The 19,321-nt window shown below is 39.4% G+C and overlaps 2 protein-coding genes across 2 annotated transcripts in view; one reads left to right on the top strand and one right to left on the bottom strand.

The window, feature by feature from the left end:
• Positions 1–15: 15 nt before the first annotated feature.
• Positions 16–6,511, top strand: LOC137261884 (protein adenylyltransferase FICD-like). The gene is made up of 2 exons (XM_067799690.1): positions 16–313; positions 789–6,511. The coding sequence occupies exons 1-2, from the start codon at positions 25–27 to the stop codon at positions 1,946–1,948; spliced, it is 1,449 nt and encodes a 482-aa protein (XP_067655791.1). The 5' UTR covers positions 16–24; the 3' UTR covers positions 1,949–6,511.
• A 1,146-nt stretch (positions 6,512–7,657) lies between these two features.
• The window catches only part of LOC137261323 (putative ankyrin repeat protein RF_0381), a 44,368-nt gene continuing 32,704 nt past the window's right edge, over positions 7,658–19,321 (bottom strand). Inside the window, exons 11-20 of the mRNA XM_067799058.1 lie at positions 18,935–19,048; positions 18,171–18,278; positions 16,839–16,907; positions 15,711–15,797; positions 14,535–14,597; positions 13,917–14,003; positions 12,942–13,043; positions 10,435–10,548; positions 9,790–9,885; positions 7,658–8,914 (exon numbers count right to left, since the gene is read on the bottom strand). Of these exons, the coding sequence (XP_067655159.1) occupies positions 8,849–8,914; positions 9,790–9,885; positions 10,435–10,548; positions 12,942–13,043; positions 13,917–14,003; positions 14,535–14,597; positions 15,711–15,797; positions 16,839–16,907; positions 18,171–18,278; positions 18,935–19,048 (906 nt within the window). The 3' untranslated portion in view covers positions 7,658–8,848. The remainder of the gene's footprint in view (positions 8,915–9,789; positions 9,886–10,434; positions 10,549–12,941; positions 13,044–13,916; positions 14,004–14,534; positions 14,598–15,710; positions 15,798–16,838; positions 16,908–18,170; positions 18,279–18,934; positions 19,049–19,321) is intronic.

Here is a 19,321-nt window from a genome sequence, read left to right as displayed (position 1 = left end):
TATTGAATCACTTCCGGTTTCAACATGGCAGAATGGCTGTCAAGTTGCGCCGAGAAACAATTTTCCACCCATTATAAACATCTGAAGAAGATGTACTCATCTGGACTAATGTCAAAAACGTTTATTATATTTCTTCTACTGTCCGGAGTTGGTGTCGCTTACTTTGTGACAAATATACCCCGTCTGATGACGATCTTCGTTCTCATTAAAAACCAGCTGTCAACTTCTCAGATGCGATCACCCTCTATCTCCTTTATGCCACCTGAAACATCACTAGTTCTACGGCCGAAAAACAAACTGCCGATTAGCCCAGGTAACTTAGATGTGTTTTGATTGATCGGTTGATATTTGAAAGTGAAATTCCTTTTGTCATATATAAAGTGAAAGTAAAACGAGTTTCCAACGTTTGTATTTGTACCTGCGGTTGGCATGAAACAAGGGGATATTGGCAATGATAATTAATGATAGTTAGTCAGCTAACACTTGGCCATGTTTACAAGGGAAATGTTATCACAGTTACCGAGTATTGGTGTTGTATTATCTGCCGACAACGATATTAACATCAAACGCAACATACAACTTCATGAACACCAACTTCTTGTTTTTTGCCTAGGGGATGTCTGCCCGATCCTGTTAGTCGGCTCTTATGGCAAGCAGAGTCGCCTTTTATGCATGTATGAGTTGCTGAAGGCCTATTCCACCCCAACCTTTGCGGGTCTTATTGTCTGTAGAACTATGGCTCAGTTTTAAAGTGAATTTTGACTTAAATTCATATGTCTTTTTTCCAGAGGTTGAAAAAGAGGCTGTGGCAGCATTGACAGTAGCCTTGGATCTTCAGTCTCAAGGGAAAACTGAGAAGGCCATAAAAGTCTTCCAACATGCTCTAGCTCTTGACCCATTACACGCTGACATCCTAACGGCCTATGGTGAATTTGTGGAAAAGCATGAACATGACGTAGTCAAAGCTGACCATCTTTACAGAAAAGCTCTCCATGCTCATCCAGAACATGAAAAAGCACTGGAAAACAGACGCAGAACACAACCAGTTGTAGAAGAAATTGATCAAAGAACTTTCAACAGAATTGATCAGAAACGGGATAAACTATATCGTGTGCCTCCAAATCATCCTGGTTTAAGACGAGCTAAAAAAGAGTCCTATTTCTATCATATATATCATTCTAATGCTATAGAAGGAAATACTCTCACATTAGCACAGACTAGGTCAATTGTAGAGACCCGAATAGCTGTAGGAGGAAAGAGCTTGGCAGAGCAAAACGAGGTCTTGGGTCTTGATGCTGCTCTAAGTTTCATAAACAGTACTCTACTTGGTCGTGTAGGACAATTATGTTTAGAGGATATATTAGACATTCATCGTCGTGTCCTTGGATATGTTGATCCTACAGAAGCAGGGAGAATCCGAAAAACTCAAGTGTTTGTGGGAGATTTTCAACCCCCTTCACCCAAAGATGTGCCAATGTTAATGAACCAATTTGTAGATTGGTTGAATTCAGAGGATGCATTAGAGCTCCATCCAATAGAATTTGCCGCTCTTGCTCATTACAAACTTGTGATAATTCACCCTTTTTATGATGGCAATGGGAGGACTTCAAGGTTGTTGATGAATCTGATTCTGATGCAGGCAGGATTTCCGCCTGTGACAGTGAGGGTAGAGGACCGTCTGCGGTATTATGAGACAATTCAGATGGGGAACGAGGGTGATATTCATCCGTTTATTCGTTTTATGGCTGAAAGCACTGAGAGAACTTTGGATGAGTTTATCTTATCTGCAATAGAGAATCCTGTATATCATTCTCATCAAATAAATCAGACCAGCAATAAAGGTCGTGTCATTGACATGGATGAAGACGATGATGAAGATGATGACTATGATGATGATGAAGATAATGGAAATGATGGGCAGGACATGGAGGAGGAAAGTGAAGAGTGAAGATTACCAAGATATTTATTAGATTATGATGAGATGATGATTATTGTTATTGTTTGAAAAATGCCATATGTAAATCTGCAGTAAAAGTGATGTAAGACTATTAAGAGGAGAACAGTTAAAGTAGAGTGATTGTTTTCAGTTTTGATATTCAAATGTTTCAATATGGTGTGAGTAAACATCAGGAATATTTTTGGGATTTCACTAAGTGTTGTACAAATCATCCATGTCATTTGCACATCGCTGCAAATTTGAGTGACCGTAGTCAGGTTAACCTTTTTCATGGCAGTGGAATATTTTCAGTTTATTAATATTTACTCTAATGTTAGCTTGTTCTGCATGTGATAATACTTCAGCATTTTAGTGATCTGGTTAATGCATGAAGGGGTATTTGTCAAAATCCTAATATCAAAATCAAATGACAAATGACTCCTTGTGTTCAGTTAGTTGTACTGTAGAAGATTAAATTTCTAAATTTCCCAGTGTACACCATCATATTATATCTGTGACATGAAGGCTTGGTGTATTTTGTCTTTGTGAAAGTACCATGTTGAAAATTAAATTGTCTCAAGGCACATTTCCATGGAGGTCAACAATAATTAACATGGTTGCCGGTAAACATGAATTGACATAGCTGTCAACTTACATACAGCTGTGATGTTCTTCTTCCATTAATCTCTCATCAGAAAACCTATGCTTGTATTAAAAATATAAGGTTTGGTATACTTATCTGCTAGAAGTGGTACCATGCTTATCCAAAACTGAAATATTTAGTGTACTTTCCATCAGTCTTCTTATCTGCATGTTTTTGTACAGTAGTTTGGAAACATGATAGTTTCTACACTTGTTTTGACAAATGTGGGAAATGTTTTGTTGAAAACTTAGCATGATACAGTTTGTTGTCTTTGTGATATATATCAGAAGTAATGATATTGACACTATTTATGTATTTATCTGTCTTCAACAAGTGCTATTGTCCATTTGTGTGTCATGCTCCTCACTGAAATGTGGAAAGATTAGGATCATGATGAATGTGTGGTGGAACTTTGTAGGCATGATGTGATGCATCCATGCCTTCAGTAAATAACGGGATGAGGGGTCTAGTTTGCTTTCCTGGTTGACACAGTTTATTGATCCTAACGGCAGGTAATATAAAAGTCAACACTCAATCTTTTTGTCAGACAGTAATGTAGTCAATGGTCACTGTCAAGTAATTATTTTATCTGCTTTTAGCAATATTCCAGCAAAATCACTGAAGGGGAGACCAGAGATGGACTTCACGTATTTTACCTTGTAGAGAAATGAATCTAGGTCTTTAGCATGATCGGCAAATGCTGTAACCTCAAGACTACTCCATTGTCCTAGAAATGATAGCAATCTGGCATATTTGAAAACAACACAGTAACACATACTGGAACTAATGGAAGCTCATGCTTGTAATTGTGTTCCAGAACTTGCTGGCTGTCAGTAAGCATCTGGAAGAACTGAAGGTTTTTAAGAATATATTTTCTTCCAAATGCTGCCAGTAGAAAAACTAAACATGGTGAAGAAAATTATTTAGTAATTAGTTTTACCATATTTATAATAATAATAATCAAAATATGTCAAAGCTTGTGTATTTGACATGTATAGTGGCACAACTGTTTACTTCTGTGGTAGAATCTTTCACTGGTCCAATATCAGTTGTTTATAACCAATGATTGGGCCAAATGACTTTGCGAAAATGATATGTATTTTTGCCAGTCTGATTGAAATTACATGGCATGATTCACACCCCTGCAAGTTATTATTATTTTGTGTATGAAGAATGTGATGTTGAGGTTATTTGATGTGTGAACAAGGTTAACAATGAGTTGTTTAGTTGTCAAACATTATCAAACCAAACTTTTGTACATGTGCATATAAGGTAAAGGGTAGATCTGACATAGACATTTGGCTTTAGAATTTTAATGGTTACAATTGCTTAAAATATCTTTTTGCTTGGTTTTTGGTATTTGGAATGAACTATAGGAGCAAGATGTAGTGTGAGTGTTACTCTGCTTCCTGTTGTAATTTGTTTTCACATCATTGAAATGTCATTCAAAGGCCATGTTTACATTTTCAGATTTCTAAGATAAAATTCTTCTAGAGTATGTTTCACATGTTATTAATTCAGCTCTTTGTTCTTCAGCCACAGTGACTGTTTTGAGTCAGAATTCACTGTGCTGAGTTGCCTCCCTTAGATGTGTAAGGATCCAGTGATTGTATGTTTGAATTAAAATTCCTCGATTTCATCTATACTTTTTTGGCTCCACTGCACTCCTTATGTGACAGAAATGGCACTCACCCAGCAGTCGTATATGGTATAGCAGTTGGGGATAATTCACTGTTTTCTTTCAGACAGGTTGTGTTATTACCATGGTAAATGAAACATTGTTAAGACAGCTTATTTACATTGTTTATCGTGAGTATTGTTGCCACCCATGTAACGTGAACCTAAAATAATAATTCACTCTAATATGTCCAGATCCAATATGTGCCCAGGCTTGCCATGACTAACAGGATCAGGTGATCAGACTCCCTGACTTGGTTGACATGTGCCATCGTATCAGAGTTATGTTGATCCATGCTCATGCTTTTGATCACTGGATTGTCTGGTCATTACTGGTTTACTTACAAACTGCCATCACACAACTGGAAAATAGCTAAGTGATGTGTTAAACAACAAATTGTCAAAGAATTCAGATATGTCTCTATACTGATTCGAACAAGTTACATTCTCATGTTGCATTAGTTTCATGAATGACAGCATCTGACAGAATATTGGTGGCTGAACTGAGACCTTATGCTTGTGAACAGGGCCTATTGTGACTGTAGTATGGAATGTGTGCACGGTATGGTGTCTTATTTCTCAGTTTACGGTTCAAATGTCTATGTTGAATGATTGTAATGTTCCAACTGGAAATATATTACAAATAACTGACAGCTAAAACCAATCAGCAGCCAGTTACATCTATATACAAACAAATGTATGAAATCAATGTATCCATCATTTTGGAAATCCACAAAATCCAGTGCCATGTTTACGTTTGAAGAGATGTCATTTGCATATGTAAATGGGTTATTCTAATGATGTCTGATATGTGTTCTGATGGACGCTCATGTCTTACACAGAACTGGTTGTATGTGTAACATGATGAATATGTGTAATACAAGTGTACAGTGTAATACAAGAGTACAATTCAAGAATAATAAGACTCTTGTAAGATTATCGTCCCTGCCTGGACAACATGAGTGTTTCATCAGGCAAGACAACATGTGCTTGTGCTTTCCACTATCCCAACACTTTCGTTGCTTTCTAAACATTTGATCATGCCAGTGACTAGTTGTCAAGGAAACGGCATCCCTTCAAGAAATGCTAAATGAATACCTGTGAACAGAACAGCATTCACTTGCACAGCTGAGTGTGTTCAGTGCTTGTTTTAAGACATCCGGATATTTGTTTATCTGTCATATTAGTTTATCTGTCTCATCAGCTGGTATATCAGAGTATCTTGTTTACTCATGTGTCAATAAGGACACATTGAGTAGAAAGCTGCTGAAACATTAACAATTCAGGGTTCTTTTTGTTAACAGTAAATATAGTAGGATACATAGTAGGGCTGTAATACATCAAACTATCGATGCATTGTAATGATTGAGGCACCAACAGGAATTAATTGATTGTAGAAATGAAAAACTATTGATGCATTGATAGCGTGTGTTACTATTGATTGTTTAATAATTGACTCCCATTGATAAATGTGCAGTTCAAAATTCCAGATACGGTCACTTTGATTTAGGGTTTTCCGTCCCTGTTGCCTTTTAAAGAAACATTATCTAGGTTTCAAGTTTGTTTTCATTTACCAGAAGTGACTGAAACTACTTCAGTTTCTTTTAATTTTGTAGGAACTATACATTTGGGAAATGACATGAGATGAGACAACTGGAGGAGAAGAAATCGAAAAAATATTTGGCCACAATAGAATGTCTCAGTAGCATGTTGCAATAGGTTGCTATTTACAGGTGTTACCACTGCATATTAAATGTAATCATGTTTCTCTAGAACGATCTTGTTATCAGTCACCTCATATCTTTGTGGCTAAAACATGAAGTTTTCATTTGAAGTGAAAGTTAATGTATTTGTTTCTTGTAAGTGTTACCTTTTCAGTTATTTATTTCCCTTGAGATAAAACTTTTAAAAAGATAATTCAAAGTTACTTTACAAATTTTGTGTAGCAGAATGTGTTATTTTTCTTATTGTCCAAGTGTTTTCAAACTTCAGAAAGATATTTTTAAACATACAAAAAAAAAACTCAATAATTTGGCAGATGACAGCTGTATCTTTGCCTTGAGCGGTGGTATGTGGTACTACTTCTGAATACCTCTGTGAGGTATGTGTGTGTGTGTGTGTGTGTGTGTGTGTGTGTGTGTGTGTGTGTGTACAGTGTCTGTGATGAATGGATTGTGACTGCACACTGCTGCAGTTGGTCTGATATTCTGTGATCTACAAATGTTATTTATTTAATAAATATATTTTGTGGTTTACTTCTTCTTGTTGTTTGTGATTTCCCATGAGGATTTACCGACGGAATTAGTTCCTGGTTGATAAGAGCGGATTAGAATGAATAAGTATGTTTTATGTTCAGCTTGTCAGTATTACCCTGATGTGTGCAAGAAATGAGATTCATACATTTTACCCATTCTGGGAACTGAACCTGGATTTCCAGCATGACAAGCTAATGCTGTAACAATCAGGCTACTCTACCGTCCTGAATTTAGCTCAGCACCACAATTGGATGCTCATCATTTCAGTTACTGGATTTTACAGTTTGATTCTCAGTGGTTGTTGATGCTTGTCATATTTCCACTGTAAAGGTAGATGCTTATGATGTCAACCACAAGATTGTTGTGTCAGACAGAGAACTTGTTGATGCTTGTCAAATCTGAACTGCTCAGGTTGATGCTCATGTGAATTACTAGATTGTCATGTCAGACTGAGTTGGTTGAAGCATGTCAAATATCAGCTGCGCCTATCAATGCTCATGATATCATCCACTAGACTGTCATGTCAGAACAAAACCTGTTGTGTACAGGTTTAATCACTGTATTTTCTTGCCATGGGAGCAGTGTGATTAGATAATTGTTGTTTTTTTTCATTTTTTATCCCATTACACCTTTCACTGTTGTCATCAACCACTGACATGTCTGAAAAGATGATGAATTGCCAGCCACAATAAACCGGGAAACCGGGACATAAAACAAGATGCGCTCACTCACTGTATAGTCCAGATTCAATAAGACACATTATCCTCTAATTTCTACACATTATATAATTCACCCTCAAACAGTCTTACCTAGCTCCGTCTTAGCTGCCAAGGTGAATACACTTCTGTAAGCTCTTCAAGGCCGTGAAAGTGTACGTCCAGGAGTACACAGTAAGTTGACTGAGTGTCAACTGTGGTACTCACACTGACCATCTATTTTCAAGATCACATCTGGTGCCACTCTGGTCGATGCAGGGCCCTTACTCTCGAAACGTTCGTGGCCCTACGAATTCTTAACTTTGACCGTAGCCAATGTGTTAAGAATGGGCTAAGAAGTTCATTGGTCTAGGAATGCTTCGAGAATAGCTAACCAGGTATTTTACTGTGGAATGTCCCAAAATGTATCCATTATCCAAATTGCACAAAATAAATGTGGCATTTTTTATTTCATCTTCTGTAAGAAATGTATACATTTGAAATATATTTGTATGAAAAATGTGTACAAAAATAAATATTTATACATAGTGGACAAATATCACAGTCTAAAATTGCAGCAGGACAAAGAGACGATACACGTTACTGTGAAGTAAATCGACTGAAGAGTCGTAAAATCACACACAAGGCGACGACAAACGCGGACTGGCCACATAGTGAAGGGGTGGCTGTGAGGGAGGTGAGATTAGAAAACATGATCCCCACTAATCCCTCAAACAAGCTTAAAACACATGAATTCTGTTGTTGAGACATCATATGATTACAGTGGAAACGTCCCATTGAATCGACGGTCATAATATTACACGTTTCTTATGTCCTGTGGAAAATGAGCCTATGTCTCAGTATCAGGCCCCAATGTCTCGACACAAACTTAAGTCTGACTTTTGACTCAAGTTAGAGATTCTGATCAAGCAGAAACATGCGTTTTCCTGAAATCGATGTTTAACTCAGACATAGCCGACAATTTGAGTTTGGTGGATAGAATACTTAAGTTGTATTGTTGTTGTTTTTAAAAATGCAGTTGAGTTAAAAATCCCTTGTTTCAAATTAACAGACGCTGATTATGTAAAAACGTAAGTTTGTTTCGAGAAGTCTGGGCCAGAAGTTAGTCTCTGCATCTCTCCAGATCCACTGAACCTAAAGGCAGGGTAATTTCAGGAGAGCAATCCAGTTTTGAGCTATGCTACTGAACTATTTTTTTAAACAAAATGAATCACAATTTGTATATTATGCTTCTGGGACATGTTATTCGGTGTCTGATCCGTAAATGTCAAACCTTGTAACAGCAACGGTCACAGGTGCTCAAAACAGAGCACCCTTGTTTCCATGTGAACGCTGTTTGTGTCAACATATCTGTCACTTGTCACAAAGACGTCTTTGCTTGTCACAATAATGCCAAAATGATAAAATAGAAAACTGGGACAACTAATATACTCATCCTCCCAACCCTATCTTGTTAAAAAAATATGTTTTAAATTGAGACCATTAAAAAGCATTATTAACCGAAACACAACTAACAAACAAGTCTGTCAGAGATAATGTGCAGGCTTAGAAGCACGCGAGTTCGGCTGTGACGTTGCCGCACCATATATGCCGATTGTGAGACGTAGTACACCATGTTTCTCTACTCCTCTTGCAGTGGAGCTGACGTTTCCGACCCTGGAGGCCATTCCCCTAGAGGAGTTCCTCTCTGTAACAGAAAGCATATCTGCTGCAAAGCCAAAGAAAAAAATTGTTGCACAAAGACAGGTTAACAGTATATCATCAAACGGACAAGTGTCCGAATATTGCTAAAGGACGCATGTTATTACTCAAAACTAACAACAATCAAACATACACACGTCTATGATCCTGTGAATATCATAGACGGATCTAGAGGTTTGGGGGTTGGGGTGCAGTGTGCGCCCCCATTTCTCAAATATAGTATTTTTAGTGATAAAATGGCAGTCCTGTTAATGTTGATTCATTTCTCCATGACACCTCTCTTTTGTTTGTTTGTTTGCTAGTTAGTTAGTTAGTTAGTTAGTTTCCTTTCAAAATGCAATAACAGGTCCGTCAAGCACAAATGTTGCCATAATATGACCGTTGAAATGTTGCTATAATATGACCGTTCAAAATACATGTGTTAATGTATGGACCTAGTTGTTTATATGGACTTATGGACACCTTATTTGTTACAGCTTTTTAGCTTACTCCATGATGTCATTACCAAAGTCCTGTGGTGAAAAGTTTATAATCTACCGACCATATATGCATGTCAGCAATGTAACTTGTACCGCTAATAAGGGTGATGAATGGAAGTGGATTTCGGGTTCGCTAATTAGCATAATTAACGTTTTCAAATTAAAGCGGACACCTAATTTCCATGGGCATTTGCAGATATAGCCGAGAGCCGCGAAGCGGTCCTGAACAGTCACGACGCGACCCTGCCTATTCTGTTGAAGAGTGTGAGGGTACCGCTCAGTTATAACCGCACCAGTGGCATTTGCTACAGCGTCTTGAAGAGACTAACAATAGACTCCAGGCCATGAAGTATGCGGTCTGTGTGCATGCCAGCAAACTGACCTGTCCGTGAGCATCAAGCGTTCTGGCGTCGTAGAGTATCCATCTGATTTCCTCAGTGTCTCGCAGGTTCTTGTAGTCTACAGGGAACCTCCCATCCTGGAACACACGTCACGCAAGGTATTAACAGCACTCGTGGTATAACTGTCTTATTAGCCACCGCTCGGCCCCTTCCGCAACTACTTCTTTACGGAGTCTCCCGAGGGTCTCCGGAACGCCAGACTATGGATTTTGACTTTTCAGCTTGTTTACTAGTTATATAAATTAGAACAGGCTCCGGCACCCAAAAGAGTGTCGTAAGATTGGATTAGTTGGCCAGACTCAATGGCTAAGTTTATAACGTGTACACCGAATACGATACTAATATGAGTGCGCATGGGTCGTTCTTTCTCAACTCCCCGGGGAGTTCCGTGACAAGGTAAAGTGAGAGTGATACGATAGAAAGTTAACAGTCACTTTCAGGTACTCGTTTGCCTCGCCCGAACCTGAATATACACGTCACCCGAAAATAAATGTAATGATGGGTCAACGCTTCCACTCAACTACCAACTCTTAGCAAATATTGAGCATTATATATGTACCAATTTTTGCATATGTATTCAAGGACTTGCAGCGAATCTCTCTATTTTCATTATTTATCTGTCTTACCTTGTCAACCCGACATTCAATTTCCTCAGGATTTCTGTCCAACAAGATCCGTGCGAAGGTCATCAACTGGTCATCTGGCAGAGCGAATGCGTAGTGGAGCGGATACCGGTTACACTGGAAACAGGGTAAGTACAAGCTCACATCCAGCAACCAAAGTATCATCTTCATCATACGTGAAAAAGGTGCACAGGCCCGTGATACAGTGCATACTGACTTCATTCCATCAAATACCAGATTACCCTTAACACCTAAAGTACCCGTGAAGAGTCGGGCTAGAGTTGGTCTTCATCAACCTATTCTTGTCGTAATAGGCGACTAACGGGTGTCGTGTGCTTCCTTGACACACGTCAATGTGTCCCATCTGCGTAGATCGATGCTCATCGATCACTGTCTTGTCTGGTCCAGACTCTCTTTACAGATCGTCGCCATATGTACTATCCAAAAATTGAAACGCATAGAGGGAAAATCTGTTGTGAAAATGTTGTATTTTCAAACGTATAGCTTGTCCACCAACAGACTTTAGTACATGAAATTTTACACCAGTTTGAAGAAGGATATGTCTGTGGAACCAAGTGGATACTTTTAATAAGGGAAATGGTGAGCGCGATAGTGATGACGTAGCACGAAACGCCAGGTTTCCTGCAGCTGGCTCCCAAATCAGTCTCTTTCAGTCTGTTCCGCACAGTTATACCGGATATCCTCCGAAGTCCACGCACCCTGGCTGCTCTCAACCGTGGCAGTACGATCATGCAACCGTAGTACCCGGATGTACCGATCTTGGCCTGCAGTGGTAACTCGAGGTCTGCCTGTACGGGGATGGTCATTTGCTATACCTGTTTGGTTGCAACGAGCTGCAGGCCATGATATCTTGCTCAGACTAACATTCAGACGCCTGGAAACAGAAGATCTCGAGCATGCATTCTTTGAATGGTGATGTCAAGACTCAAGAGTCAAGACGTGAGGTAGTGATTTGACCTTGAAGCGCCTTCAAAACGAATGCCAATTTCTGAAAGTAAAGGATTTTTATTGCCAGACAACGAATGCTCTTTGCTGCACAATTTCAAGCGGAAGGTGATTTCTCTTTCGTTGTGGCGATGCCTTTCTAATCCTTGTAAGAAATCTCATAAAAATCAACATTTTCAGGTACAATCACTTGTCCAATTGTGTAAAATCATGTTATGCACATATTTTGACGATTGTTGGAACATAATAGGTTATTAATCGATTTTCAGAAATACAAATCACCTATGCGTTTCTTTTTTTGGGTAGTATATCTGGAATGTTGCTGAGTGCGGCGTAACACTTAAAGACAACGTAAAGATCCGGTCCTGTCTTCACGACGCACAGGCTTAAACTAGTTATTACAATGTCTACAAATAGACCACTTTTTACTACATCTATACCTTCTCTGGTTATCACTATGTCTGGGCCCAGAATAGTTTAACAACATCTAGACCTACACATGTAATCACGATGTCTGGAACGAAACTGGTTACCACATCGTGCAGTCCTGAATTGGTCTTAAAAAAGTGTTGATCTAAATCTCCCCTTATCAGCCGACAGTGAAATGCTATTTGTGATACATGCACGACCTCAGATTTGAAGGTTGTGGTTTACAGTGTTCGTTACAATGTCTTGTATTTCCTTCCAGTCTGAATTACTTCTAACATTGCATAGCATGGGATTTCAACTCATAGATTGTTCTTCTTCCATCACGAACACAATGTTTGCAGCATGTAAATCACAATCAAAACAATTTTCAACCGACAATTTCCGTTTTCCTAGAATGATTTAAAAGCTTTTGTACTTTAGTGTATATTATCGGAAGGTAATACAGTGCACATGTTTTGAAGAAAACAGGGTTGTAGGGGGTAGTCTACTGGATAAAGCGTTCGAACGTTCCGGGTTCGATTCCCCATATGATTACAACGTGTAATGTGTTTGGTGTCCCCGACCGTGATATTGCTAAAAACGGCGGCCCACACCATTCACTCACTTCAAGAAAACAAGAGATCTCACTAACATACGAAACAACTTTTCCAATCGAGGTAATGTCTGTGCAGATAACGAGTCAGTTTTCTTAAATATATGCGCCGTGAGTATTGCTTGGGACGGATGACCATTTATCTCTGATCAAGAGTACGACAGTACTGGCGCTGATACCCGATCGTTAAGGGTCATTTCCAAGCTAGGTCGAGACTGGAAATTAGTATTTGGTATTTCTGGCACAACATTGAGACAATATAATTAATGTAATCGTGTTTTAGCATAATAAAACCTGAGCAAGCAGACAGATTAACTGGCATTGGAATGACCGTGGAATTAAACTCGCAAGGATTGCAAATGGGCTCGAGACCATTCGCTCTTGAATCACAACTCTAAACTAGACAGCAGAACGCGCAGGAGACAGTTTTACCTCGCGTAAAGGGCACTTAGTTACACTGGATGAGTCTATTTCCTTCGAATGTACTGCAGTAGCTGAAAAATGCTGGAATGGAACCACTCACGTTGTCTGCAATACATTTTAGTTCCGGTCTGGAAGTGCAGAGATATTTCGTCACTTCCGGTTGGGCGAACACTATTGCTCTTGTTAATGCCGTGAAGCCATTCTGAAAACAAACGAAGAAAGATATTCATTTAAAAGGGGCGTCTGTATCCGTGTCACGTCTGTTCATTACGACATGTATTTCTATTTAATGTCTGTGGATACTGCATACCTTATGGAAACGCGTCAATGGAACAACTGCTGAGAAATGCAAGAGTGCTTCGAGTTGGCATGTTTGTCTGCAAGCTTAATGAAAGTCACTTATCAATGTATTCTCCTCAACGTTCTTCACGCATTAACTCCGGAGAGGTAGTGTAATAGTACGGAAGTGCTTTGCTCCATTGTCATCGGCAAGTTCGGCACAGTTCATGTAAAGGAAAGATTGAAAGGCATACGATGAACATAGAACATTTCACTTCAATACTAATTATCTTGAACTTTCAAGATACTATGTTGAATTTTCAAGGTACTAAGTTAAATGTTCAATATTCCTACTTGAAAATTCAACAAAGATAGGTTGAATTTTCAAGATGCTAAGATGAATCTTCAAGATACAGAGCTGAATATTCAAGATATCTACTTGAATTTTCAAGTTTTCATTATACTAATTTGAATTTTCAAGATAGTAAGTTGAACCTTCAAGCTACTGAGTTGAATATTTAAGATATTTTCTTGAATATTCAACAAAATTAAGTTGAATTTTCAAAATACTATTATGAATTTTCAAAATACTATGTTGAATTTTTAAGATATCAAATTGAATTTTCAAGATACAAGATGCCGAATAATAGCGAAGCGTGGCCCTAATAGGTTTCCGCAGAAAATAAGATAAGTAAAGAGATATCCTATCTGTCAGTAAAGAATGTCCCTTAAGATAACAGTTAGAAACTCCAAGAGAGCTATGAAGTCTCAAAGAAAGCATTCTTTTAACTCTTACCTTATCTTGATAATTAGCTTCATTAAGGTTTTGAACTTGTGCGAGGTCACCCCTGGCAACAGCTTCGAACATTGCTAACCCGCGGGCCTGTCAAGAGATAAAAAAGTTAGCATCTGTGATGGTATCCTTTAGTCCAAAAATGATTTTTAAATATTCAGTCTCTTTTGAAGGTGAAGTGGACCACCTGACCCATTTCAGGTTAATGCACGGCATCTACGACTATCTTAGCTACGAGAGCTTCGAAAATCTACTGATGATTCTGACGTGGTGCTGAAAAGTTCACATCAAAGGAAAAAAATATCACATCCATAACGTGAATATATATTGGTTTGATTGTTGTTTAACACCACACTAAGCAATATTCTAGCCAAATGGATGCTTTCTGTAAATTATCGAGTCTGGAACAGAAAATCCAGTGATCAACATCATGACCATCAATCTACACAAATGGGATACAATGACGAATGTCCACCAAGCCTGACCACCCTATCCCGTTAGTCGCCTTTACCAAGCATTGGCTGCTGAAAACCAATGCTAACCGGCATCTTCATTGGTCATCACATCTTTGAAAATTCGCTATGTCGAACAACATCTAGTTCAATCTGTCGATGTAGTTACCTCAACACTTTGAATGGCGTGTCTAATTCCGTTCTCTCCCGCTTCACATGCGAACTTACTGCTCTGCAAATATAGAAGATACCCAGTTCACTAACACAATAGGTGGGAAGGTAAATATTGATAAACCAGTCAACCCAGTCTCTCGTCGCTACACAAGGGCATGGGTTGCTGTATTCAGGAGTCGCTCTTCGAAGATGCACCTCGAGTCCAGGTCATGTCATCATGCCCGTGCTCGTACATACCACCAAAGTCGTTACAGTCTCTGGTTTACTTCGTGATTTCCTCCCAGGTCAAACAGACCGAAAGCTATAACCAAAATACTGTTCCAAGCGGCTTCAGACCAATTTCATTCTCATCGGTTACATTTACGCTTTGTCTGTTGTTTACTCAGTTGATGACGCTAATCTGTAATAATCCAATTTGGGGCAAACAAACCAGTGATTGACATCGCGAGCATCGATGCTCAACTGGGACACGTGGTCATGCATCAACCATGTGAGCCAGCTTGACCATCCGATCACTGGCCAATACGACAGGCATAGGTTATTGAAAACCAATTCTAACCAAGATCTTCAAGAACTGTATCATGTAGAATGCCATCAGGACACACTGCGTCGTCACAGAGAGACGCCCTTCTGCCAAGCATGTGTAAGCGATAATTCCTTGAAGCGTCTCAAAAATATTCTTTTCAAGATACATGTAGTACCAAAAAGTCTAAAGAAGTGAGGTGAAATGGGGATTATGGTCACGTACACGATTCTTTTTATACTTGTATCAGTCAGCTGTAGGAGCTGTGTCAGTCTTTGTCCAGGGGCTGTTGACTGAGTGAGGGAGATTAATTTTAGCAACATTCCAGCAATATGACGGCGAGGGGACAACAGAAGACTGGGACTGGGTTTCGCGTAATGCAGTGCGGTGGTTTAGATCCATTTTTGAAGTCAATCGTTGAAAGCATGAAATTTTGTAAAATGCTGGGTAATAGCATCGATATAACATACAGCATAGCCCGGGAGGACTGCAAGTCATCGGTCCGTCTTTGAGCCAATCGCATTATAGTGATCTTGGTTTTTGTTACAAAAGGCCTAGATCCGAGCCGTTTGGGAATTGACCGATCCTTGTTCGAGGCGGGTGCAGTTTCACTGGTAGTTGTTGCTATGCTTTAAATGATTGACCTACCAGTTGCGTTATATTGAGGTTGTCCTCGCCGTAGAAATGGACGGGCAGGAAAAGGAGGGAGAACCTCATACTCTGCTGCTCAACGAACTGAAACAGTAACAGAATCAGTGAGTGAATATTGTTTTATGCCACTATTGTCGATAGTGTTATATATATATATAGCTACGATGGCACAAAATTTGCTTCATTTGAAAATATGGTCCGCTGCAGCGTCTACAGTAGAACTGAATAAGACAGTTTATCACTGTGTCATGTGGTGGAAGTGCAGGCCTTTTAAAGAGGCGATAGAGTAGCCCATTATTAAAGTATTCGCTTTTCAAGCCTAAGGTCCGGGTTCGATTCCTCACGCCTTGCTGGAATATTGCAAAACGCAGCACTCAATCAGGCGTTTAAAATTTTGTATGAAACCCACGGGTATGTTGAAACGTAATCGGATCTGGCAGAGATTCGAACTCACGATTAAAGGTTTCTGGTTTGGCTAAAGAACTATACAAAACGATTTGGATGAATGTCTCGCTCGGCCTCTAAATACAGAGAGGCCTTATTATTTTCTGACAAGCATTGGGGTTTGAAGATCAATAGTGATGCTATCTCTCTTCGTTTCGATGACGCAACGTTTGACATTAGTAGGAATGATTCTTCCATGGCCAACTGGAGAGGAGCCTGTGTGAGTGAGTTTTGTTTTAACATTCCAGCTACATTGGAGAGAAGCATGACTACTTAAGGCATTAATGAGTCAATTAATCTGAGTCATGTCAATTGCCCAATTAAGACATTACACTGCATGAAGCCCTTATACTTGGCATTATAACCGGGGGAAAATATTCGAAAAAAGACCCTACATTGACAAATGGCATTATATTGAGTTTGGCATTATAACCATGGTACATTAATGGCAGGAATTCCGTTCTGGCAAAACATGGCGTTATATCCAGGGGGGCATTATACCGAGGGTGCACTGTGTTCGACCAGACAAACTAGTGACAGGCAACATGGACCCGGTGCACGGTGAGATCAATCAGAAACGTCACAGACACTGGCGATCAGATGAAATACTCGACGTTTAGCAGTCGGCCTAACCAAACCCAGTTATACACCGTGACGTTCGAACGTTCTGAGTGGACGTACCTTGTCTATCGTATACACGACATCAGTCCTCCCCTTCTGTGCGGCCAGCTCCCGGGGCGTCACTCCGTGCTGTAACAAACACACGTCCATATTGTACAACGGATCCTCTGGTCGCTTCATGGCCTAGAGTTTCGGGTTGTTTGGGTCTTGGGCTAAGATGGTTGTAAGTGCCATACATTAACATTAACTTACGACTAACACAGCGCTAAGAGAGCTTCGAAAATCTAGGCCCAGGGGGTTATTGTTTATCTGTCTTTGGCTATTCAAAGACTGTTATGGCACTGTGATTAATTATAGGTAGGCCGTTGCGTACTGTTGAGACTGGTACTCTTGTTATTTCTGGCCATTTTGCAGCCGCTTGACTTGACCCATGACTATTCCAAGGTTATTACGTAGCCTGGTCAATGGTACCGTTGTTATTGTTGCTTATTGTGTAGCCTTGAGACTGGTACCATAGCGACTTATAGGCCATTTAAGTTCCCATTGACAGGATCGGTATAAGTTTAGTTATGTGATTGGTACAGTGGTCGTTCCAAAGCAATTGTGTAGTCTTTGTTGCTGGTACCGTTACTATTTTGAACCTTATGTCCATCTTTAACTAAATTTAGTACCGCGCGTCTATGACATTTTGCAGCTAAAGGTAACCAACATTTCAAGACTGTCTCTTGCAGTATTTACTTTAATGATTATCGATCATGGGATTCCCCTTAGTGAAATTTCTGGAGTAAATGTTGCACAGGCAGGTCTAATTCTCCCCTCCATGCTAATCTGTTTATCACGCACATAAATCGGACTTTCTGCGTGGAATGGCAAAATCAAAACACGGATCTGGCCATGAAGTTTAAATTAAAGACGACGGATGACTTCATCTTTTGAATAATTAACGTTGCCTTCGCGTGGATCGATATTTCAGCAGCTCTATTATTTGCATTTCGCTATCTTTGTATAATTTAAGCATTCTCGTCTGTGTGGACTTTGGTGGTGAGGTTGTGTTGAGGTTAAAGCGTTAGCTTGTCTTGAAGTCCTGGGTTCGATTCCCCATACGGGTTCAATGTGTGAAGTCCATTTCTCTTGTCCCCGCCTTGATATTGACGGAATATTGCTAAAAGCAGCATAAAAGCCAACCCACTTACTGGCTTTAAACAGATCTCCAAACGACTCTCGCTTTGTATGATTAAATTTACAAGATTCTTATCCTTCATAAGTTTTTAACATCAAAAGTAGGCATGTGGGGACAATTTTCTTATTTGGTGTATCTCGAAAATTAAACATGTCGGAAGCAGTTGACTACTTTGACTACCAGCGTAGATTCCCGTATTTGACATAGCTCACCTGGTTCCTATGCATGAGACAGGTTCCTTCATGTGCCACTATCAGCCAGTGTATCAGGCTCTCCGATAGCCCCTTCTCTATTGCCTGGAGCAATGCAGTGTTACCATGCTGGAAAACAGAATCGAACATCTTTAATACAGCAAACAACGGCCATAAGGAACTCACAGGGACCACTAATTTCAGTTCGGTACAACCGTCTTTTTGAAAACATGTTCAGAAGACATAAAGTACCGGTATAAATCAACAGTTCGCAATAGCCGACATTTCGTTATAAGCGGGGTCGTTATGAGTGTAGTTAATTATCAGTTTTAACACTTGAGTTACAATGCTAATACATAACTTTAATCAGCATCGGGGGCTAAGGTTGTAGAACAAGACCCGGGATAATACATATGTAAATATCTTAACAAACATCGTCTCGCTTACTGTACCTCATAAGTAGGTGTGTATGTTTCGTTGTGGGTTTTGCGACATAAGGCTCACTTTGTGCAGCAAGTGGACAGGCGCAAACTAAAAGTCATCTTCATTCATTATTTAACGCAAAATACCATTTCAGACCTTTCATAAATATATACTAGTATTATCCAACCGACATGTCAATACCCAGTGTAGATACCATTAGAGCAAGAATTCTCCAGAGCACGCAGTGTGTGGCAGTAATACACGTAAAAAATAATTCATGTTTTGTTTCGTAAAATGGCATCGTGAGGAAAAATACTGATGTTTTCTTTTTGGCAGAACTTTGGTCCTTTTGGTTGACTCACACTATCTTTCTCCGTCCTTTCCGCATAATCTTGTACAGCAAAGATATACTTGGCCATTTCCGGACTGACACCATTCTGCAGAGCTTTATGGAACAATGGCACCGTTGTAGACACCTGGAAGACAGTATGGTAGCAGTCAGGGGCAGCAAAACAAAAAATCATAATATCTTTGTTGACACTTAAAAGGTGGTATGATGGACAAGTACTTTTGGATTAACACCGCTAGATTGAGGATGACGCGCAGATACTGTTACATGTTAGTATTCATCAGAGTGATCAAATTTAGTAAGTTTGTTGTTTAACGCAGCACTCAGCATGGCGGAATCATAAATAAATAAATAAATAAATAAATAAATAAATAAATAAATAAATAAATAGCGTCAGAAT

The sequence above is a fragment of the Haliotis asinina genome, chromosome 14 (genome assembly GCF_037392515.1).
Source record: "Haliotis asinina isolate JCU_RB_2024 chromosome 14, JCU_Hal_asi_v2, whole genome shotgun sequence".
Lineage (NCBI taxonomy): Eukaryota > Metazoa > Mollusca > Gastropoda > Lepetellida > Haliotidae > Haliotis > Haliotis asinina.
Note: the sequence above shows the minus strand (reverse complement) of the source record. Positions and strands in the feature narration are given on the sequence as shown.